Raw genomic sequence first — 24741 nt, 5'->3', positions numbered from 1 at the left:
AGCTACCCTGGGAAGTGGGATGTTGGCTTCGGGACCGAAGCAACATCCTGTGGATGTTCCAAAACCCGAAAAGTTCAAGGGGGCTAGGTCCGCGAGAGAAGTGGACAACTTCCTGTGGGAATTGGAGTAATATTTTCGAGCAATGGGCATTGAGGATGATGCCTCCAAGGTAAAAACTGTTTCAATTTACTTTTCTGATGTTGCTCTCTTGTGGTGGAGACGTAGGTCCACGGATGAGAAACGTGGAGGAACGACTATTGGGACTTGGGAAGAGTTCCAAAGAGAGTTGAAGAAGCAGATTTATCCGCAACATGCTGAAAAGGAGGCTCGTGCTAAGTTGCGTCGGCTTACGCAACAAGGCACTGTTCGAGATTATGTTCAGGAATTCAGCGAGTTGATGCTTCAGATCTCAGACTTGAACGAGAAGGAAGCATTCTATTGGTTCGAGGATGGGCTAAAAATGTGGGCTAAGTAAGAGTTGCGTCGCTTAGGTATCACCGAATTGACCGAAGCCATGGCTGAGGCAGAAAATTTCTACGATGTGGGGGGAAGAAAGTTTGAAAATAATGATTCTTCAAAGCCCAAGTCGAGACCCAAAGGCAATGGTGGGGGAGAAAAGGATCAAGGAGAAAAGAATGGTGAAGTCCCAAGGTCTAGTCAAGGTAAGCCTTGGGATAGGAAGGGACCAATGAAGTGCTATCTTTTCCAAGGCCCACATAGAATAAGTGTCTGTCCGAAGAAAGCCGCTTTCAATGCCATGGAAGCGCGCGAGGAAGCTGAAGATGACACAAAAGCCTTAACTCAATATTAGGAGGTGTCGAAGAGAAGTCAAGTAATGGGTTGATGTTTGTGGACATCATCGTAGCTGGCAGAGGATTGAACGCACTTGTTGATACAGGTGCATCTGATTTATTCATGTCCGAAGAGATGGCGAAGGAACTTGGCCTCAGAATCGAGGAAGATTCGGGTCGAATCAAAACGGTGAATTCAGAAAGTATTCCCATAACGGGTGTGGCAAAAGGAGTGGAACTCCAACTTGGCGAGTGGACGGGCAAAGCAACCATTAAGGTAATCCAACTTTATGATTACGATTTTGTAGTTGGATTAAGTTTACTTGACAGGATTAATGCTGATATTTATCCTTCCGAGAATTACATGACGATCTCCGATATGAACAAACGATATATGGTCCGAATGAAACGGAAGGGAAGCGTGGAGGGAAAAACCCTGTCAGCAATCCAATTTGCCAAAGGAGTCCGTCGAAATGAAGTCTCCTACCTAGCTACTTTGAGGGACAATATGGATGATAAATTTGAGGGGGAAATTCCAAAGGAAGTGGAACGGTTGCTAAAGTCATTTCAAGATGTGATGCCCATGGAGTTGCCCAAAAGATTGCCACCTAAGAGGGAAGCGGACTACAAGATTGAGCTGTTACCCAATGTTGAACCGCCAGCAAGGGCACCATATCGGATGGCTCTACCTGAGCTAGAGGAATTGTGGAAGTAGTTGATGGAGCTTTTAGATGCCGGGTTCATTAGACCATCTAAAGCCCCGTTCGGTGCGCCTATGTTATTCCAAAAGAAACATGATGGATCTTTGAGAATGTGCATCGACTACAGGGCCTTAAACAAAATTACTGTAAAAAACAAGTATCCTATTCCTCTTATTGCAGATTTGTTCGATCAACTGGGTAGCGCAAGATGGTTTACTAAGTTGGATTTGCGATCGGGGTACCACCAAGTGAGAGTAGCCGAAGGGGATGAGCCCAAGACAGCCTGTGTGACTCGGTATGGGTCCTTTGAGTTCCTTGTGATACCGTTCGGGTTGACAAATGCTCCGACCACATTTTGCACCCTAATGAATAAGGTATTACAACCCTTCTTGGATCGTTTTGTGGTTGTTTATCTTGATGATATTGTGGTGTATAGTAAGACGCTTGAAGAGCATGTGGGACATTTGGGGGAGGTGTTCCAAACTCTACGAGAAAATGAGTTATATGTCAAAAAAGAGAAATGTTCCTTTGCCTAACGAGAAGTGCCATTTCTAAGCCATATTGTGGGAGGTGGCACGATTCGAATGGATGAAAGTAAAGTTCGAGCAACTGCCGATTGGGAGCCACCAACCAAGGTGACGGAGTTGCGGTCTTTCCTTGGATTAGCGAATTACTACCGTCGCTTCATTGAAGGCTATTCCAAGATCACTGCACCCTTGACGGAATTGTTGAAAAAGGGCAAAGTGTGGGATTAGAACCCTTAGTGTGAGAAAGCCTTTAACCAAGTGAAGCAAGCAATGATAAGTGAGCCTGTACTCGCATTGCCAAATTTTTCAAAGGCGTATGAGGTACGCACGGATGCTTCGGAGTATGCAATTGGAGGGGTGTTGATGCAAGATGGACATCCAATTGCTTTCGAGAGACGAAAGCTTAACGAGACGGAACGAAGATACACGGTCCAAAAAAAAGAGATGACGGCCGTGGTGCATTTTTTGCGCACATGGAGACACTATTTGCTGGGTTCCAGGTTCGTTGTATTCACTGATAATGTTGCAAATAGCTATTTCTTAACCCAGAAAAAGTTGTCCCCCAAGCAGGCTCGTTGGCAGGTTTTTCTAGCGGAGTTTGATTTTAGCATAGAATACAAGCCAGGGAGTGCCAACATTGTAGCTGACGCACTAAGCAAAAAAATGGAATTTGTAACGATAAGCCAACCCGAGAGTCCCCTATTGGAGCGCATTCAAGAAGGACTGTCCCATGATCCCACGGCCAAGAATTTGATAGGGCTTGCCAAAGAGGGAAAGACGAGGCGGTTTTGGCTCGAGGGAGAATTGCTATACACGCATGGGCAACGTTTATATGTGCCTCAACATGGGAATTTGCGAAGAGAAGTCATGAAGGAATGTCATGATTCAAAATGGGCTGGCCATCCAGGAATACACCGCACCTTAGCTCTATTAGAGGATCGGTTTTATTGGCCTCACATGGGTGATGATGTGGAGACCTATATGAGAACTTGTTTGGTATGCCAACAAGATAAGGTTGAGTTGAAAGCCCCTGCTGGTTTGTTACAACCATTGCCCATTCCGGAGCGCCCATGGGAGAGTTTATCCATGGACTTTATCTCAGGATTGCCTAAATCTGATAGATTTGCGAGTATTTTTGTTGTGGTGGACAGGTTTTCGAAGTATGCAACTTTCATTCCTGCAACCAAGGAGTGTCCCGCTGAAGAGGCAGCTCGCTTGTTCCTTAGACATGTGGTGAAGTATTGGGGAGTACCACAGTCCATCGTCAGTGATCGAGATGGGCGATTCACGGGACGTTTTTGGACGAAGTTGTTCAAGTTAATGGGCTCAAACTTGAACTTTTCCACTAGCATGCATCCTCAGACCGATGGGCAAACTGAACGAGTGAATGCATTGTTGGAGACATATCTTCGGCACTATGTAAGTGCGACACAAAGGGATTGGCTGAAGTTGTTGGACGTGGCCCAATTTTCGTACAACTTACAACGAAGTGGGGTGACAAACCAGAGTCCGTTCGAGATAGTGACGGGGCAACAGCCGCTTACACCCAATACTGTTGCAACTCATTATGCAGGACCGAATCCAGCAGCTTATCGATTTGCGAGGGATTGGCAAGAGCAAAATGATCTAGCTAGAGCTTATCTACATAAGGCAAGTAAGCGAAACAAGAAGTGGGCGGATCGAAATCGAAGGGACGTGCAATTTCAGGTCGGTGACCCAGTTCTTGCTAAACTACACTTGATTTTGCGACATGATGGGTTACACAAAAGACTTGTGCGACGATATGAGAGGCCATTTCGAGTTGTGAAGAAGGTAGGCAATGTGGCCTACAAGCTTGAGTTGCCTGAAAAGCTCAAAGTTCATCCAGTATTCCATGTAAGTATGCTTAAGCTATTCCATGAAGATGGAGAAGACCCAAAGAGAAGTAAGTCTGAACGAGCACCAATGGGGGTAAAAGTTTCCTATGATCGAGAGGTCAAGAACATCGAGGCAGATCGTGTGGTCAGACGAAAGTACCATCGACCGCGGCATGAATACTTAGTCCGATGGAAAGGATTTCCAGATAGTGAGACGAGTTGGGAACCTGCTGAAGCCTTGTGGCAATTCCAAGACAAGATAGATCATTACCATGCGGAGGACGCGACGAGGGCATCGCTAGATTCAGTGGGGGAGAATATCATGGGTTGCGCATGGGAGCCCACAACCATGACACATCTGTACGATCCATCAAAAGGGAAGGAGGTCATTTGGCCCAATCAGACAGGCCCGTTGCTTGAAGAGATTGAAGGTCCATCTACAAGCTCGACAAATATAGAAACATGATCTTCGAAGATATGCAATCTTAGATATGTTATGTAATCTTAAAAGATATGATTTTGTAATCATAGAGATTTGATTTGTAGATACCCTTTAATCGTAGCCGTTGATGTACTTGATTTGTACCGTTGGATTTGGAGAGCCTCAACTATAAATAGAGGCCTCTCCCCTCATTGTAAATCACTTGAATTTTTTGAGCAATAAGAATTCTTGAGAGCATTCACTCAAAATCTCTCTCTCTCTTGTGTTCTTATTTTCTGTGGCTTGTTCTTGTCTCGTTCTTCGTTCATCTTGTTTGGCTTTAAGTTGCTTTCGTTTGAGTTGTGTTTTGGGAGGAATTCTGTTGAATCCTTCTTTTGTGGAAGATAGACTACTTAGGCATTTTTATAGCGAGAAACTGCCTAAGGCCGCACGGATTGTGAGGCAAGAATCCCAAGTCCGTGACACTTGCAGCCAATCAAAGTAGTCAAGGGGCAGTGCCATCTAGCATAAGTACCAAACAACCAAGGGCAGTGCCATCTAGCATAAGTACCAAACAACCAAGGGCGAAGCCAACGGTGTTACAAGGGCCATAGCCCTACTTTACCTTTAGAAATTTAATTATATTACCTTTTGTGGTGAAAATACATTATTCAAATCCCCATCCCCCACCTAAATGAAATTTTAACTTGGTCCTCTTACAAGAGTTTCTTTTTATTTGCTAATGAAAAAAGGACAAAAGCTTAGCATAAGTGACAAGTTTTGTAATTTATTAATACTTTTAGACTTAATAATTGCAGTTAAATTAAGAATTTACCTTTTTTTAATTAGTCAAATAATTTCTTTCTATACTAATAAATACTGTTCAAAGAATTTTCAATGTTAATTGTGTATGGAACTTCTTTTTAATTTTTCTTCATTATCTTTTAGTTTGTTTTTTCAATAAATCTTCATAATTTCTTCTTGAATTTTTAAAAGAACTTTGTAATTTTATCAGGGTCTTTATGTACACACAAAGTAGATTGAAATTTGTTTATCTTTTACTAGTTAAAGAAGTATATAATATAATTTTGTTTCATTTTGAGTATAATATATATTTTTACACTTACTGTTTTAATTCAATCCTCAAAACAGAAATCCTAGCTTTGCCCTGCATCCAACCTTAGAGAAAAATGGTTCACAATAAAGCTATATCTAATTAAGGAGGTTTGTTCATAAGTTCTTGTTGGATATGGAAGTGAGAGTCTGAATAAATTTATTTCTGGAATAAAGATGATAGAAATTTAAGCAAATATCCTATAACTTACAACAAATATTTCAAAGAAACTAAAACTATTTTAGCTTTAAAAGTAGTAAATCCCTCTAAGACCACATCAACATTCAACAATGGCTCCTAAATCACAGGATACAGCATCACATAAATAAGAAAGAAAGGTCTCAGCGATAAACCATAAGACATGGATAAATCATACAGATGAGGTATGGAGAAGAGGAATGAAGTAATGCATTAAAAGGCACTTATATTATGACCAAAAAGTAGGAGAAAGTTCTTTGTTATTTTTCCTTGGGATAATTAGCCTTAAAGCAAGTGAAACACATTAAAATATGCATTATTTTTTATGTCTCGAAGAGTTTTACAGAGATCGGCAAAGGCAAGAAGACTTAAAGCAATTTGTATGAAACTTGCACTCAGAATTTCACAATGTAAAGGTAATTATCATTCTCAATATCCGCACATGACCATTTGCGCACAAAGAATTTGAACAGACTGAATTTGGTTTTGTCAAAATAAGCACAGTCTGCAGGTCAGATTCCCACTTCAGGGAAATCTGGAAAGAAAAAAAGGTTTACTAGATGACAGATAGGAGGCACATAATAAACAAACAATATCCAAACTAAATTTTAAGGGAAGATACTAAGGGGAAAGAAAGGGAAAATATTAGTCCATGATAGAAAGTGTGTTGCTTATAAATTTGCAGCAAAAAAAGCTCCCTAACTGAATAGATGAAGGAATACCTGTTTACTGCTGCGTTCTGCTGTCGTAATATTTCCTTTTTCAAAAGAGACAATGTCATGTTTGTGCTGATCACCATTCTCGCCCTTGCACCACCATGAAAGTTTAAATGATGCATGTCGCACCAAACATAGTTTTGAATTATGCGGTCTGAGAGTTTATGCTAAAAACCTTCAAAATCGATTTCAAGGCTGCAGATTTGGGGAAAAATAGTTGGGCTACTGATTTCAGGTGGAACTTAGGGATTTTGGGGGGAAAAAAAGTAAAAAGAAAAGGTTGGGGAAAAAAAGTAAAGGAAAAAAGGTTGGGTTACAAAATTTGGGAGAAATTTAGGGATTTCAGACCGGGGAAAAAGGGGAAATGAAATTTTGCGGCATTTTTCACCTAGCGCCGCTGAAGCCCGACCTATTGCGGCATTTTAACAAAAACGCCACTAAAAAATAAATAAAACGGTGTCATTTTGATTAAAACAAAATAACTTTTTGCGGTGTTTTTTCACTAGCGCCGCTAAAGCCTGACATATTGCGGCATTTCACCTAAAATGTAACTAAGAAATCCAATAGAATGGCGCCGTTTTTATTAAAACAAAATGATTTTTGCGGTGTTTTTGTACCGCTATTGCTTGCCTTTTGCGACGTATGCCTTTGATACTACTAAATATTTAAATAATATTTTTATAAAAAAATATTTATTTTGTCTGCTAAAAATTATTAGTTAAGTGATTTTATAAAACATTTATTATTACTACTTTTTATAAATTGGATTTTTATAAATAAAAAAACCAAGTACTCTCAAAATAAATATCGTATATTTTAATAAGAAAATAAATGATTAAATGCCTATAATTAATTATTAAGTTAGAATTATCCAATGTAAGCAATCAACCTCTCACATATCAAATTTCTATTAAAGATCGAGACGTTAATCATGATTTTATATTATTCTTTCCCAATCTAATCTCCATTTTATTAGAGATATTTCTTCCTAACTAAAATATAACTATTTTGCTAGATGTTCGATGTGGAATGTTTTAGTTTTTGTATTTCATTTTTATTTGTTATAATTTAGTCCTATCCAAAATAGAAGTTACCTATCCATATCAATCTGTTACTTTTTTTATTTATTTATCAATTTTTTTTAAATCTATTATTTAAATATTTCAAATGGTTTAGATTAAATATTTTTAAATATAAAAGCATTAATTGATTGTATAAAATTTTATCATTTAACAAATCTCAAGTAAACTTTAAATCCTAAACCATTTACAGCATATTTAGTTGGCTGCATATTTAGTTGGCTGTAATAGCTATGCATTACAGCTCAATTTAGTGGGCCCATTATTAAACCATTGTTTGGTTGGTTGTAATAAGCTATTACAGCCCTATTCGTTATAGGCTTATTTAGGGCAAAAATGTTGTTTAGCATTCGGTGGTCTCCCCACGGAATAAGCATTCAGCGTGAAAAATTTAGGCCAGAGTTCAACTTTACCCTTCCATTTCTTTCTCACCTCTATCGCAGTTTTCTTCTTTTTTTCATTCTTCTCCCAATTTCCTTCCTACCTTCTCCCTCTTTTTCATGCTTTTATCCTCACCAACCCTTTGGCAAACCATAACAACCCTCAACAAGGCCTTCAATTAAGAATCGTATGACGTGAAAACTTGAGAAGAGAAATAATCAGATTGGTTCGATGTGAGCAGTCATCCCTCAGGTAACTCTTCTCCCATTTTGATTTCCTTTTTTTCTAATTTTTTTTGTTAAATTAGTAGAAATAATAGGTTTCTTTTCAGTTTTGAAGATTGATACTGGTTTTATTCTCATGGTGTTTCTTCTTTTCACTTGCCAGTGTTAAATTAATGCTGCTGGCATAATATAAGACAGTGTTAAATTTCTGCCTCTCTGTTCACCCAGCTTGGTGGTTTTTCTCTTTGTTCATCCTGAAGCTTGTTTTACTAATCGGTAAGTTTACAATCAAAACTCTTTGATTGCATGCGTTAAGGGTTTTGGAACTGACAATTTATTTTTCTCTTTATTATTCATTCAATGCATTGATGGAACTTCAAATAAGCTAATTATATGTGTTGTTTTGCCTTTATTATAGAAATGAGAAGTGGAATTGAGTATGCATTGAATGCCTAATAGAGTACTTATGTACAGTAAAAATTCTTGATTTTTAATCCTTTAAAATGATTAAAGAAATAGAGTTATGAAATGTTTGTAACTACTGGGGGGAGAAAGAAAATTTGTTTGGTAACGTGTAATCCATAGACTAATTGTTAAAGTTGCATATGGCTACACCATTTGTATACTAATTGTGCAATCTCACATTTCTTAACTTTTGGGTTTTGTTGTAGATCCTTTATTGAACTGCCATTGCAACTTGTTCTGCTACTAAGGCTACTTGCAGTTTTCCCTAAACAACATGCTCTGAATAAGCCTTGTATACTAATTTGTAGTGATATGCCTTGTAGCTTGGTGAAAGGTAAAATTACTTATAAAAAAGCTGCAGCATTGCTCTGTATGTAATTTAAAATCTGAGAATTGATTGAGTTTCAATATTAATAACAAATCCAGCATCCATTAAATTGTCCATGTGGTTTATATTAAGATTTTCTGCTTGATGACCACTGAAAAATCTATTTGCGAGGCTTTGAGTTTATGTTCTTGTGGAGCTTATGATTTGTTAATTGTAATTAATTGTCATTCAAAGGATTTTACAGTTCTTTTTTTGTTGATTGGATATGTATTTGTCTCCATTGTACTTCGCATGCAGCATTAGGGGGGAAGCATTAGTCGGATTTGGTTTGGGTGATTTTTTTCGATTATAGGTTTAGTTTTTATCAGTTGGGACAATTTGAAAATTGTAATTTGCCATTGCTAATGGTTGTTGATGTACATAAAGGAGCTATATCGGACAATATGAAATACCAATGCTTCACGGCTTTGAAGGTGGGTGGGTACATGCAATGCTTGTGAAAATCAATGTAATTTATAATGTTGAGAACATATTTTTACAGATACAATAGATCAGTTAAGTGCTTGTTTCTATTTTCTCTGTCTCCTTTTTTTGTTGCTCACTATATTGTTCTCTCTTCCATCATCTTTCACAATCACTTCCCTTCTTCACCTTCTTCTCTATGTCCTGCTCCTAGTTCCCTTTGTGTCCTTGTCTTGATTCACCACCCGACATGTAGTTTTAGCACCAGTGCCTCTTCATTTCTTTTTTTTTTCATTTTTTTAACGTGTATTGCATCTGCTAAGTATATTTCCATCCTCCATCAAACGTGACAGCCCATGTTTGTGTTTTATATCTCATGTTAACTGTGTAAGTATGAAACTATAAAATTAGTAAACATGTGTTTATTAAATCTATAATGTTTCATGTCATGTCTACCTCCATAAATGTTTTTCCTTTTTAAATCTGACACGTCATCTAGTAGTATTGAATTTTTTTTTTGTCATTGTTGCCATAAGAAAAAGGGAAATTTATGCTAACAATGATGCTAACAACCCAAGCTACTCCTATTGTCTTATCAGACTGTTGTATGGTAAAAAATGGAATGATGGAGAAGCTTCCACAGCCCTCCGTTACTATTGTCTTTACATTATTGTTTTGGCTATGAATGGTTAGTAAATTTGGGTTTTTTTGCTTGTTAATATGTATGGGGCTGCCTAACATTTCCTCAAGTGTCATATTGAACACGATTGGTTTTTTTTTAAAAGTTCTGCTTTGTCCCTGATCACTTTTATGTGTGCAGCTTAATGAATGAAAATTTACAATCAATTTTTCTTTTCCACTTTTCTTTTCAGGGGATGAACTGACCAAAAGGGATTTTAGTGGTGCCAAGGTGAGTCCTATTTTATAGAATTGAAACAACAAACCTACATTAGATGTTTGTGGATTTTCCCTCCCCATTATTTATAATAGAGGAGCCCTGGTTATCATACTCTTTTGATCATGGTTTGCCAATGGCATAAGAAGGTTTGTGGATTTTAGTTCATGCTTTGCTGAAGGTTGAATCTAATTTTAACATGTAAGGTAAGAAACTTACTTGCATATTTTGAAAGTGATCATAAATTATTTAGATTTGCGGTTGCTATTCTACTTAATGGAGTGCTGGTATTTCATCTTTGAATCCCATCTAACTGTTCTTCAATTCACATTTCTCCATTATAAAGTGTGTGACTTTTGGTCAGATGGTGCGGAATTTTAGAGTACCTCTTCAACAATTACTGGAGTCGGGGGATATTAATCTCTGCTTTGCCAAATATTTTACTGTCAACTGCAGTTTTTGTTGGAAGAGTTTTTCTAAAGTGCCATACTGTATTGAGATATTTCTGATTTATCCATACTTTTTTTAAAAAATCATGGTTGTGTTGATGATAAAATAAAATATTTTAATCCTTGTACTAAAAATATAATTGCTTGCTTGTACTAAAAATAAAATATTTGCATGCTTAAAACTTTCTATCCATGGTTGGAACTTTCTGATGCTTTTTAATCCTTGTACCAAGTGCTATTGAGTTGTAGATTAGTATAACATCATGTTAGCTTGAGGAATTGTTTTATGCTTCTCATATTGCTATTGAGTTGTAGATCGGTATAACATCCATTCGATACCTTTTTTGAATCCTTAAGTAATCATTTGTATAAATTCTGAGATATTAAGAATGAACAGTACGGTTTAATAATGTTGTGTTTTCTTTGGCAGAATTGACTTCAAGATAAGGACCATAGAGCTTGATAGAAAAAGGATCAAGTTGCATATACTGCTGGGCAAGAGAGGTTTCGTACAATAATTATTGGGTATTGTTTTGGGTATTGTTTTGCATAAATCTATTATTTGCATAATTATTGGGAGGAATAATGCAACTTTTTAAATATAAACTATCAAATAATATTGCTAACAAAGATAGTTTGAAAGAAGATTGATAAGCAAGATCTTTGGCATTATATAAAAGATCTGTTTTACCATTTATGAGGATTGATGTAAGTAATGAGAATTCCTAAGATATTTCATCAAGATGACGAGATAGATGTAAAAGCCAAGGGCAAATATAAAAGATAGATGTAAAGGGTAAGGGCAAATATAAAACAAATTGCAATTTGCACCTTAAAAGAAAGGGAAAGAACTATTTTGGCATATATGCCTTCATATAAATCTTTTATTTTTTCCTCAATTAACATTCCTACATGTATTTTTATTATACTTTTTTCCTTAAATAAATAATGACTTAGTATTTGATATACTAATAATATGTTTTTTTTTATTCCACAAACAATTTTAAAAAATTGTCAGGCATATCTTTTTTTAACATTTTGTTATTAAAATAGAAAACAAAAGATTATAATTTTATTAAAATGTATTTTTATTAAAAATTGTGAATTGAGTTATACATATATATATGTGAAACAATTATATATATATTTTTATTAGTACTTTATTATTTCATATCTTTGTTATGGAATATTATTTATAAAATATCTAAAAAATAATGATCTTATTTCATGATTCAAAAGTTTACACTCATGTACTTTATCTTATTACTTATATCATTATTATAAAATTTTCAATTCCATAAATATACATAGAGAATATTGCTTATAAATCTCAAATGACTACATGTAAAATATTTATAACGTTTCAATGACTACATGTAAAATGTTAAAAGTGATTTAACAATTATAAAGTGAAGGAGTATAAGTATTGAGTGATTTAAATAAATATTTATTTGGATAATTGTATTTATATAAATAAACATGAAATTCTTTGTAAATGCTTGATAAATTATTTACTTATACATAAGCAAATATATTTTAAACAGACTTATCCTATTTATTAATATGTATTGCTCATTTTTTCTTTGACAGTTTGTTATTGCTTCCTCTTCTTATTTGGCTTGTTTGATTGCTGCCTCACCCAGAGTTGAGCATCTTGTATTCACTGAATCATTGTAAGTTCTTTGGCAATTAAATTCTTTGATTTTGTTTTACTGTTATTGAAATTAGTATTGGAGAAATGTGACCCGTTTACTACGATTTGAAGATATGTAACACTTTAATATCTTGCAGTAATGGCTCATCTACCTTTAATAGTACAAAATGAGAGGCGTAAAAGAATTGGTCTTGCTGTTACAATATGGTTGCAAATGTGTACAGTTGCGAATTGGTTCTTAGTTGCACTGGGTGCCATTCATAGCCTGCATACTTATAGACCAAGGATTAGATCCTATATTTTAGATTTTTATGCAAAACGAGATTATGTGAAAAGACTTGTATATGCTAGTGACGAGACGTGTATTGAACAAGTTAGGATGAATAGAACTACCTTTTTTAAACTATGTGAGATGTTACAAACTTTAGGGGAATTGAAGTCGTCAAGGAACATGCTTGTTGATGAGCAAGTGGCAATGTTTTTACATATTATTTCTCATCACCTTAAAAATCGAGTTATCAAGCATCACTTTAATAGGTCCGGGGAAACCGTTAGCAGATCATTTCACAATGTTTTAAATGCTATCATACGCTTACAAGATGTGTTATTTAAAAAGGCAGAGCCAATTACAGCTAATTCTACAGACCCAAGGTGGAAATGGTTTAAAGTATTGGAGTGAGTTCTATATATAGCTCGTATATAATTTAGTACATTTGGAATTAAATATAGTATTCTAACTCGAGATTTTATACATGTGATGTAGAATTGCTTAGGTGCTTTAGATGGAACCCACATCAAGATTAGGGTTCCAACAGTTGATAAACCTAGATATCGAACACGAAAAGGTGACATAGCAACAAATATGTTAGGTGTTTGTACACCTGATATGCAATTTGTTTATGTTCTTCCTGGTTGGGAAGGTTCTGTTGCTGATGGACGAGTTCTTCGAGATGCCATAAGTAGGAGACATGGACTAAAAGTTCCTCATGGTAAAATGCAAAAATGAAAGGAATTTGAATTAATTTCTAATATCATACTTTTTTGGGAAATTAACCATGACAAATAGTTTCTTTTTATAGGTTGTTATTATCTAGTTGATGCTGGATACACAAATTGTGAGGGATTTCTTGCGCATTTTAGAGGACAAAGATATCATTTGAATGAGTGGCGTCAAGGTTATTAGCCAAGTACTCCGGAAGAATTTTTCAATATGAAACATGCTTCAGCGCGTAATGTTATTGAAAGATGTTTTGGGTTATTAAAACTTAGATGGGGAATACTTAGGAGTCCATCATTCTATCCTGTAAGGGTGCACAATAGAATTATTATTGCATGTTGTTTGCTCCATAATTTTATTCGAACCTATATGAGTCTTGATCCTATTGAAGAAGAGTTGGGAGAAGGATTACCTAGTAATGTGATAGATGACAATGAACCGAATATTATAAATATTCATCCGTCGGATGCATGGGCTACTTGGAGGATGGAACTAGCCAACCAAATGTTCGACGAATGGCAAGCATCTAGAAATTAGTTAGGTTTAGGGTAAAAATAGTAGTAAACGTTTAAGTTGTTTATGTTATTTCATATATCTAGTTTATAAAACTTTGGTGGTGTTTGAATTGTATTTTTTTTGTATTGTACTAGACTTGTTGAATGATAATTTATTTTCTATTGATTCATCATGTGTTATAATTTTATAAAGTGTTGACCTTTTGATGCATAATTTCATTTGCGTTTTTTTTTAAGATAATTATGTTAGGTTTTTCCCAATCAAGTGTTTCTTCCCAGAGTTCTCGAGGAACCAAAAGGAAATGGGTTTCAGAAGAAGATGCTGCGTTGGTTGCTTGTATGGTCGACTTGCACAATGCTGGAACCTTTAATGCTGATACGGGATTCAAAGCCGGCTATTTAAATGAGTTAGAAAAAATGATAGAAAAAGTTTTACCCAATGTCATGTTGAAGGCTAAACCTAATCTTGAATCGAGGATTAGGACATTGAAAAGGGATTGGTCAATCGTTTATGACATGCTTAGTGGAAAAAACAATAGCGGCTTTGGTTGGGATGAGCATAGGCAGCTTGTTGTTGCTGAAGATGCGGTTTGGAACTCATATATAAGTGTAAGAATTATTTCAAGTCTTTATTATCTTATTTTAACAAAACTTATATCTAATATGAATTTCTAATTTTTATAGAGTCATAAAGAAGCAGCTCAATTCAGACATCAGAGTTTCCCTTATTATGACCAACTTACTGCCATCTACGCAAAAGATCGAGCCACTGGAAAAGATGCTCAAACAGTTGCTGATATTATTGAAGAAATAAATGTTGAAGATGTAGCTGCTACAAATTCTCATGAAGAAAGAAACGATTTCCATGGATCCGAAGCAGATGTTTCTTTAGATGACATGAATCTTTCAGCTACACAACCTCAACCAGAACCGCAACTAGCTAGAAACCAAGGTGATTTTACATTTTCAAAGAAGAAAAAAAAGATTTCTGATGTAAGTGATTTTTCTACTTCATTTAATGATGCTGCCGCTTTATTGGCGGAAAATATACGGACCGTTGGCCTTGAAATTAGTAAGAGTATTGCATCCGAAGTGGTAATTCAACAAAAGTCAGAAATGACCATTCAAGAAAGTGCTCTGAAATTATATCCAACATTATGTGAAGTGGAAGGTTTAACTGAGGATGAACGCTATCGAACATTGAGCAAAATTTCAGATCATCCAACGCAAATGCTCATTTTTTTTAGTTTACCTTCTGCTGTGCGATTGGAATGAGTCAGAAGATTTCTTGCTGACCATTAAAAATCATGGTTGTGTTGATATTTTGATAACTTTTTGTGTTTGTAATATTTGGATGGTATAATGACATGATAGAATATCATTACAATGATGTAACTTTTTAATGTTGTAAAATTTTAAAACATATGGATTATGACATATATACTAATGAAATCATGTAACTTTTTGTTAATATATGAATATTATGCTTGAATGTGAAATATAATTTTCAAGTTATTTATTACTTTTTTAGCAATGAGTTATTTATTACTTCTAATATTTAATTGTTTTTTATTATAGAATAATTAAATTATTTGTTTCAGTAATGATATTTTAACACATTAAATATGTATTACAGTTTAAAAATAATAAAGTAGATTATATATATTTTTATAGTATTATATATTTTGATTTTTTAATTCATATAATAATAATTATATTAAGAATGTTATTAAATTATATTTAATAATAATTATGTTAAAATATGGTTAAACTATTTATTATTTTTATTAAATTATTTTCAATAATAATCTTATTAAAATTTAATAACAATAACAATAATCATCTATTTTTAAAAAAAATTCTGCTAAGGGTATTCTGGTCATTTTAGTTTTTTTCCTTATGCTATTACAACATCATTCCATTCAACCAAACACAAGAATACTATTACAGTTCTATTCCATTCCATTCAACCAAACAGTTGAATTACTTATTACAGCTCTATTCCATTACAACTCTATTCCATTACAGCCCTATTCCACTACAGCCAACCAAACGTAATGTTAATATATATAAAGTTTATCTATTATCTTTTAAATAATTTAAACTATAATAATAATTTTAATATATTAAAATTAATATTATCTCTTTTACAATTATATAAGAAATTATTTAATATATAAATTAAAAAAACTAATTAATCTAAGCCCTAAACCCCTAACCCTTATCCCCTAACCTCTAAATCATAAAACCAAACCCTTAAACCCTAAACCCCTAACCCCTAAACCTTAAACCCCAACCCTTAATCCATCATCTATAAACCTTAAAATAGTAACTCCTAAACCTTAAACCTTAAACCATATACTCTAAACCATAAACCCTAAACTATGTGATAATTAATTCAATATTCTAAAGTTAATACTATCTCTTTTACGATTATATAAGAAATTATTTAATATATAAATTAAAAACAATCAGTCATATACCTGAAAAACTTTAAAATTATTTTAAATAATAGTATTTTAATTTTTTTTTTCATTTTTAACAAATATTTTTCTATATTTTTACTTTCAAAATTTTTTTTACGTGTCATTATTTTTTTCAGAAGAATTTAAATATTCAATTAAAATAAATTGTATTTTAATTAATATAAATAAACCAGTTAAATAATAAATAGCAGATAAAAATATTTTTTGCGGCGTTTTTAATAAAGCGCCGCTAAAGCTTGATCTATAGCGGCGTTTTTCAAAAAGCGTCTCTAATGTCACTAAAGCTCAACATAAAACTACTGCGCCTTATTGAATTTTTTGCTGCGTTTTTCAAAAACCGCCACTAATACTCGATCTATAGCGGTAATTTTCAAAAAGCGCTCCTAGAACCACTAAAGCTCAACATAAAACGGCAGCATTGTGCTTACTTTTTTTGCGGCGTTTTTCAAAAAGCGTCGCTAATGATCGACCTATAGTGGTGTTTCTTAAAAGTGTCACTAATTCTCGATCTATAGTGGCGTTTTTCAAAAAGCGCCGCTAGTGCTCGATCTGTAGCGGCGTTTTTTATCCAAACGCAGGTAAAAACCTGTTTTGCTGTAGTGATCACCACACTTATATTTATCATTAAATATTTTAATATACAATTTCTTTTTGTCATTGTGATAAAATTTAGTATATATAACAATTTGGGAACTTTAGAAAGAAAGTTCGAGAATTTTTTAAAAATTGGGAAAGTTTCATCCAACTAACATTTCTGTACAAAATCTGTCAGCCATGTGGTGCGCATATGGTTTTTTTTTTTTTATCACAATACAAGCAATGCTCTCTGAATATGATCTAAGCTCCTTGTCTTCAAAAACCGTTTTTAATTACACTACTTTGAAGCAATGTCCGGCACCGCTGCTTAAAGGAGCTGGCGTTCCACTGTGCAATGTCCAATCACCAGCTCAAAGGAAACTAAATTATCCATGAAGTGGACTGCGACAGCATAATTTCACAAGCTATTTTCTTCAGCAAATAAAAATTTTATTATAAGCAAGAGGCTCACAAACATAAGCAATCAAAGCATCACATTAACAAAAGAAAACAGACCACTCATCAGAAAACAACAACAACAACCTTACGAGAATTTAAACACTACGATGAAAACACATGCATTTGCTTCTTCTAAGGGTGACCTTATGGGGACCACTAATTTTCATAGGCAATAGTTGGAATGGCCGAAGTTTTGAACCCATTGAAATCATTCCCACGGGATGAAGTATAAGCACCCATGTTGTGAAAGACCAGCCAATCATTCACGTCCAATTCTGGCAATTCAAAACCCTTCAAAACCGTATCAGCTGCATCGCATGTCGGTCCAAAAACAGTGGAACTCCATGTTTTCAATTCTTTGCATGTAGGGTTTTTCATGATGAGAGGAGTGCAAATCACTTCATCGTGATCGTACTTCAAAAAGTTCATCGACCCCGAAATCCCATCGCTAATCCAGTACTCCTTAACCTCCGCCCTTTCTCGTTTCCCTATTACGCTTGTTGCTAATGTAAATGGCGAATTAGCAAAGAAGCGACCAGGTTCCGCAATGATTTTTAAGTTACCATCAGCTAGCTCACCAGGGAAATATTTTTGTAAAGCAGCTATCACGGCGGAGGCTGCATCGGTAAACTTTGGACCTGATGTGAAGCCTCCACCTATGTCTAAGATATGCATTTTAGGTAGCCCAAGTTGAGCTGCAGTGTCGAACGTTGTTTTGGCTGCTTCAATGGCATCGTCGAATGCATGGAAGTTAATTGCTCTGCTCCCAATATGAAACGAGACGCCAACGACTTGGAGCTTTGCTTCTTGAGCTGCTTTCAGAAGCGGAACAATTTCCTCAGGGAGTGCACCGAACTTGGAACCGAACTTGAATGTTGCACCACTGGTTTCCGGGACTTTGATTCGGATCAACAGTGCACATTTCGGGTGCCACTTTTTGATCTTTTCGAGCTCATAGTTGGAGTCGAAAGTGGTTAAGTTAACGCCAACTTTAGCTGCATACTTGATGTGAGACTCAGGTTTACATGTGTTTGCGAAAACGATTCGATCAGGCGAAACCCCAAGAGACAAAATGGTTTCAATCTCAGGAAGGCTTGCACAGTCGAAGCCGGTGCCGAGAGCTGCCATTTCTTTGAGGAAAGCAGGGTTAGGGTTGCATTTGACAGCATAGAAAGGTTGAACTACTGGAAGATTACAGAACCATGTCTCCACCAGGGACCTGATTGCATCCAAATCCAGCACGTAAAATGGGTCTGTTTGTTGTTGTTCATTGGAAATGGCTGATTTAATGAAATGAAATAAATCATCTCTGGATACGGGTTTTGTCACCCTATTTGCTATCAACTTTGCTTCACCCACCATTGGTCTGAGCTTGGAGACTTTGTTCGAAAGAAAGGAAGAGAACTTATTGAAAAAAGAGTTGCGAATGCATGAAATAACCAAGAAGACATCCATTTAGACTAGTGGATACTAGAACTGTAGCTTCATATTTTCTATTTGAAGTGTAGCTTCATTCCGGTTGGCAATTGGCACGTTTCTCATAATTTACACATTCTTTTAACACATAGCCTCAAAATAATAATAATAATAATAATAATAATTTTTGAGCACCTCACGTTTGTCAAAAAGTATTATTGAAATTACTATTTTTAATAGTTTAATACGTGAAATTAGAATTTTCATTTAGATTTGATTTTTTTAGGATGATACTAAAATTTAAGATGAAAAAACTCAAACGTTGATAGTCAAGAAAATAGAAGGTCCTTACAAATGCACAGTCACTTGCATGTCGCAAGACCATAAAAAATTGGATGCAAAAATTATATGCAACTACATTATCTCATTGGTGAAAGACAGTCCTACCATCCCTATATCGACTCTTATTGCAGACATGCAAACTCGGTTTAAATATAGGGTTCCTACAGGAAAGGATGGTGGGCGAAGCAAATGACGATGAAGTAGTTGTACAGTGATTGTGATGCGTCATACAACAAACTTTAATGGTGGATATTCACGATCGATGCTGGAGTATATGCTGAGAATGGTGACTGATTTGCAAACACTACCGCATAGAGGCCCGGACGGCGAGATAGAACCGAGGAAACAAGTTTTCCATTGATTGTTCTGGACGTTCGAGCATTGTGTTAAGGCCTTCTCTCACTGCAAACCGTTGGTGCAGGTGGATGGAACTTGGTTCTACGGTAAATACATGCAAACAATCCTGATTGCGGTTTCATAATACATTAACCAGAATGTACTTCCTATCGCTTTTGCCATCGTGGAAAGCAAGAACTTCGAGCCTTGGGAATTTCCCTGTCAAATCTGCTAAGGTACATTGTTAGGAAATACAACACTTGCCTCATCTTGGACAGATCGAAAGGACTACTTGCTGCGGTAAAGCATTCGGGGTTTCTGTGAGGTTCGTTTATTGCATTCGACACATCGCGTCAAACTTTTACAGAGGTTATAAGAATAAAGAATGGTCCAGAGAAATTGTGAGCATGGGTAAAAAAACATTGTTCCAAAATTGATTTGTTCATATTTTATTTTTATTATTTGTTTGTATTTTTTTCAAGAAATAACAGTTTGTATTTAAATTTTTTTCTAAATTTATATTGGTTCGAAATTGCATATGCAGGGTATGAGTTAGAACCGCAAATATTCAGGCAAAGGTTCGCGTGGCTTGAAGCTTAGATGACATCGTTACCCGAAAATTGCTGTCTTCGATAGTGGTTGGGTAGAACGAAGAACTGACAGCAGAGTTAAAGTTATGATGATGGGTTTTGATATGGTTAGATGATGAACAACTTCGTAGAGGCAGTTAACTCGATCATAAGACATACATGTCATCTGCCAATTTCTGTTGTTTTCTCGGTAATATTCTATATAGGTTGGCTACGTTGATGCCAAAGATGAGGCTAAGACAAGTAAAGCAAATAGAGGTCGAGCACATGTACATTGAGGGCGTCCGAAGAGGACGCAGAGGATGAAAGTAGAACTGTATTTGCGCGACTTGGAGACTTTCCGGGTTCAAGATTACATAGGTCATCAATCAAGTCTTCCGCCCAGGTTGTACATTGTTGATCTTCGAAACAAGCGTTGCAAGTGCAAGAAGTTCTAGACTTTTCGATATTCATGTGCGCATGCAAAAGGTTCCAAACTCTTCGATATCGTGTGCGCATGCATATCTAGATGTCGAACAATTCATAGATGAGGTCTACATGCTGCAACACACATTACATATCTAGGGAAATGAATTTCCTATAATGTCGGATATCTCGAACTAAGAAGTTTTGTCGATTGCTTTCGAGATGCTGTCGGACCGCAATCTTCGTAGACATCCTAAAGGTTGACCATATTCGACGAGAATTCAAAATGACATAGATGTCAAGGAGCCAAGAGAACCTAAACAGTGTATGGTGTGTCAAGCATCCGGCCACAACCGATCAAATTGCCCACACCGTATTTATGTTGTCAATCAATCTTCCTATAATGCCGGATTGGATGATGATGAGTGATTTTTTACTATTCCATGATCATTGTAAAAACTTGTAATTAAAGGGTTTTTTATTTTTTATTTACCCACACTCTTATTATTTATTTTTTCATGATTCTTAATTTAAACAATGGAATTTAATTAAGATATCAATTTAGTGGTACAAATATTAAATTATAAAATTAAAATATCAATTTTAAGGATAAATCAATTTAAAATATCAATTTTAAGGATAAATATTTTTTTAAAATGATTTTAATTAAAAATTAAATAATTATAGGAAATTAATTTAAATGAATAAATATTTTTTTTCAAAAATCCCTTCTTTAATTAAAAGATAAATAAAATTAAAGTAATAAATTTAAAAGTAAAAAAAAAGATTTAAAGTTAATAAAGAATGGATATGAATAGGATTTAAATTAAAAAAAAAGAAAAGGAAAAGATGATGGAACTTGGCAGGCCTAGAGAAGTAGGCCCGTCTACCAAATGGTCGAGGTCAAGCCTAGAGAAGTGAATCGTGCCAGGCTTTGGCTCTCTAATGGTCTGCTTCTGACTGCTCAGGCCTTGGCCATTGAGATGCGGACCGTACCAAGCCTTGGCACATTGATGGTTGGCTTCAGCCTGGGTCCGATGTGACCTGGAGGTGCCTTCAAGTACCATTTTTCCCCTTTTTTGTTCCTTTACTTTTCCTTAATCCTTAACAGGTCCCCTACTATAAATCCTTCATTAGAATCTCAACTGCTCCACTACCGTAAGTTCCACCATCGACCACCGTCGATCGTAGCTAGCCACTAAATTTTTTTCCACATTTTTTATACAGTATTAAAAAATGTAAGTTTATACAACCTTTTTTTAAAAAAAATGATAGGTTTTTCAAAAAAAATTAAATTTCAAGTTCGCTCGTGATAAATTGTTCTACTTTTACGCAGATATCGAAGTGGATCATAGTTCTCTTCTAAATTATGATAACCATGTTGCAAAGTTTGTTCATGATATGATAAGTTTTTGACCAATTGAGATTTAAACAAAATTACAAAAAAAAATTATTTTTAACGAGAAATAAAACATAATATTTTCACTATTTCTATAAGAACGGTATCGGGTCGGAGACCTCAGCTCCATGATCTGGGATATTTTTCCGATCAGAGGGTTCTCCAATATTTGAATGCTGCAGGGTTTGGAACAGTCGCGTATATTCATATTGCTAACTTACGGACTGATTTAATATCAACCCTAGTTGAAATATGACACCCGGAGACACACGTTCCACCTCCCGTGCGAAGAAGCAACAATAACACTGCATGATGTAGCAGTCCAGCTGGGACTGTCTATTAATAGAGAAGTAGTGGTCGGGTAGGGAAAAGTGCTCGATTTGTGGGGCACTTGCCAACGATTACTAAGAAGAGTGTCTATTGATCGTGAAGAAGGAAAATTAACCGAGTTGAAATTCACATGTTTAATAAATAACTTCAAACATCTACCGAGCCGTCTAACGCAAATGGACATTATCTACGCTGTAACTCATAAGTAGGGTATTGATGTCGGACATAAATCAAAATAAAGTCCACATCATGTACCTCCTATTATTAGAAGACCTGGCACAAGTTAGGAATTATAGTTGGGGCTTTGCAGTACTAGTGTGCTTATACCATGAGCTTTGTCAAGCAACAAAGCCATCCACAAAGACCATGTGTGATTACTGCCTTCTATTACAGTCGTGGGCCTTATACCGGATGTCATTTTGGGCATCAGTAACCCATCAACCATTGTTCTAGCCACTCGTAAATAGGCGATTTATGATTTGACTCTACCTTTTGTTTTTTAATTTCCTGTAATAAATAATTGAAAATATGAATGCGTATTTCAGATGGGTAATGGTATCAGGAATTGGACGATCATACACCGTGCCCATATACCGCCACATGATAGAGACTCACTCTGAAGGTAAGGTAAATACGCTTCTGAATTTTTTTCCAAATATAATATTTTCAAAACAAAAAAAAATTAACTTAACTAAAAACGTCTGCTCTATACTGTGCAGCTTCTATGGATGTTGTATTCGGTTGAGGAATTTGCGACCTTTATACCATCATGGGTACATGAGCAGCAAGCTATGTTCGTGAGAAACGTCCTATTTATTAATTTCCATATGGTTGAGTGACACACAGCGGATCGGGTCTTGAGACAGTTTAGTTGCATGCAACTTATCCTGGACCCTCCACAAAACTTCAAAGAAATAAACAAGATAGACAAAAAGGGTAGGGATACCGTCAATTGGGCGAACTAACATGCTCCTTACATCATTCTACAGAATGCCCGACATGAAAGGCGATCCCTCTTATTTGTCTCGGAGACAGGGTTCTTTCCTTCGTGTGAGTACGCAACTTGGTATGCCGAAAACAAGATGCCCTACATTTTTCAGGGTCGATACATGGTGGTCTTAGAATACACGCAATTGGAATCTTCTCGATAGCATAGGACCAGAACACGACTGTGTTGTAACTAAGTTCCACCATTCGGGAAAACGGAATCTGTCTCAAACCCTGGTCCCGAGCCACAATATGAAGCATCTGAATTGTCATCGCATAACCCTCATCCCCAACTATTAGAAAAATGGGTTTGGAAAATACAACGAAAAATAAATTTAGGGAAAATTTTGACTTGAAAATTAACTTCCAAAAAAATTATATTAATTTTAATTGATTTGATTCATTTAATTTTACTTGATCAAAATTAATTTTTCCAAAAATCACTTAGATTTTCCAAATTAATTTTTCAAGAAAATTCTTTAATCAAATTCTCTAGTTGAACAATTCTTACGACTGCCTAATTTAATTCCACATCGAATAAATCAACTCAATTAAATTATTCTCAAAGTCGTAGAATTTTCTTCTGATTCAAATGCAATCCGATCAAGCTTTTATTGAGCTAACGAATGAATCAATCACACATATACAATTAGACTTCAGTGATTGCAATTATGTCCAGAAGAATCGTTTCAATAATTTGAAATTACTTAATCATGGAGTCAGTCCAAAAGAAGTACCATGATTGAAAACTCCTTATTGTATACTCTTTACGGAAGCAATTCACCCAACTGCTTTGTCCAATGGCTTCGTCATGTGTGTGTTACCCTCATATGATATCCTTGATTCATTTGAGCTAAATTCGTTCACTCAATACAATCCTATTTTATCTCATTGTCACCATTGTGTCTTCTTAATGATTAATATAATCACTGCTAACAAATAACTGTGATAAATTGCTCGTTTGAGAACTAGCAACCCGTAGCCATGTCCCATATTTATCAATCCACACAATGCCAATGAGAGGATATCATTAACTCTTTAATTGAGCTATGAATTCTACTGTTGCTAGTAAAGCCATGCCATACACAAGTCATGTACCCAACATACCAGCTATGGGCTCGATCATCTTTAGAGCATAAGTCTCCACTTATATCAAAGCACATGAGTTGCATACGCATGGGTCAGTGACTAACTCAGAATTTAGGTAAATCACACCATGAACGTCACAAGTAAATTAATTCAGAAACGGATTAAGAATTAATTCATCTTTGGTTCAGTCCAATGTATCATTCTATCAATGAATACATCTATATCTCTACTCGTGGAGTCAACTGCTTCGATAGCCAAGACTAGTCATCTCCTCAATTGGAATTGTGGACGACGTAATAATTCTTCTCAGTATTTGAATCAAATGCTCACTTTTATTCTTTTACGGGATTATGGACTCATTTAAATTATCTATTCAAGTAAGTTATATTTCTTGTAGTGTAAACGTTCTTTACAATGCCACTTATCTTCAGTTTGAATTTTAGACAATCAGTAAGCTAATATTTGCTTGTCACAATTTTGTTATGCATGCAAAATATAAAAGACGAAAAATAAAAAAGATATAATAATAAAATGTGAAATTAACTTTATTTAT

The 24741-nt window shown here is 35.3% G+C and overlaps 3 protein-coding genes across 13 annotated transcripts; 2 read left to right on the top strand and 1 right to left on the bottom strand.

The window, feature by feature from the left end:
- Positions 1-514: 514 nt before the first annotated feature.
- Positions 515-1506, top strand: LOC107955974 (uncharacterized). Its single transcript, XM_016891744.1, has 2 exons — positions 515-662; positions 812-1506. Exons 1-2 carry the CDS (start codon positions 515-517, stop codon positions 1504-1506), a joined length of 843 nt encoding a protein of 280 aa, XP_016747233.1.
- A 6233-nt stretch (positions 1507-7739) lies between these two features.
- On the top strand, positions 7740-15244 carry LOC107888848 (uncharacterized protein At2g29880). Of its 11 annotated transcripts, XM_041081685.1 has the most exons (8): positions 7741-8036; positions 8172-8284; positions 10136-10173; positions 11038-11132; positions 12198-12280; positions 13025-13250; positions 13341-14382; positions 14458-15244. In XM_041081685.1, the coding sequence occupies exons 7-8, from the start codon at positions 14017-14019 to the stop codon at positions 15046-15048; spliced, it is 957 nt and encodes a 318-aa protein (XP_040937619.1). In that variant the 5' UTR covers positions 7741-8036; positions 8172-8284; positions 10136-10173; positions 11038-11132; positions 12198-12280; positions 13025-13250; positions 13341-14016; the 3' UTR covers positions 15049-15244. The 11 variants fall into 11 exon arrangements, 10 of the variants coding, with proteins under 10 accessions (XP_040937619.1, XP_040937622.1, XP_016668651.2 ...); XM_041081688.1 differs by lacking the exon at positions 13025-13250 and having other exon boundaries at positions 7742-8036; positions 11038-11111; positions 14053-14382; XM_016813162.2 differs by lacking the exon at positions 13025-13250 and having other exon boundaries at positions 7742-8036; positions 11038-11111; positions 14040-14382.
- A 2019-nt stretch (positions 15245-17263) lies between these two features.
- LOC107888902 (ornithine decarboxylase) lies at positions 17264-18674 on the bottom strand. The gene has a single exon (XM_016813170.2). It carries the CDS (start codon positions 18654-18656, stop codon positions 17451-17453), a length of 1206 nt encoding a protein of 401 aa, XP_016668659.2. The 5' UTR covers positions 18657-18674; the 3' UTR covers positions 17264-17450.
- Positions 18675-24741: the final 6067 nt, after the last annotated feature.

This window comes from Gossypium hirsutum, chromosome A11 (genome assembly GCF_007990345.1).
Source record: "Gossypium hirsutum isolate 1008001.06 chromosome A11, Gossypium_hirsutum_v2.1, whole genome shotgun sequence".
Classification (NCBI taxonomy): Eukaryota; Viridiplantae; Streptophyta; class Magnoliopsida; order Malvales; family Malvaceae; genus Gossypium; species Gossypium hirsutum.
The sequence above is the reverse complement of the archived record's forward strand: the minus strand, read 5'-3'. Positions and strand labels throughout refer to the sequence as shown.

Bases quoted from the DNA above. Each gene is read 5' to 3' on its own strand.
- LOC107955974 (XM_016891744.1), top strand. From the start codon at position 515: ATGGCTGAGGCAGAAAATTTCTACGATGTGGGGGGAAGAAAGTTTGAA. The intron at 663-811 runs GTAAGCCTTGGG...ACTCAATATTAG, and splicing joins AGTCCCAAGGTCTAGTCAAG to GAGGTGTCGAAGAGAAGTCA.
- LOC107888902 (XM_016813170.2), bottom strand. From the start codon at position 18,656: ATGGTGGGTGAAGCAAAGTTGATAGCAAATAGGGTGACAAAACCCGTA.
- LOC107888848 (XM_041081685.1), top strand. From the start codon at position 14,017: ATGTTAGGTTTTTCCCAATCAAGTGTTTCTTCCCAGAGTTCTCGAGGA. The intron at 14,383-14,457 runs GTAAGAATTATT...TAATTTTTATAG, and splicing joins TTTGGAACTCATATATAAGT to AGTCATAAAGAAGCAGCTCA.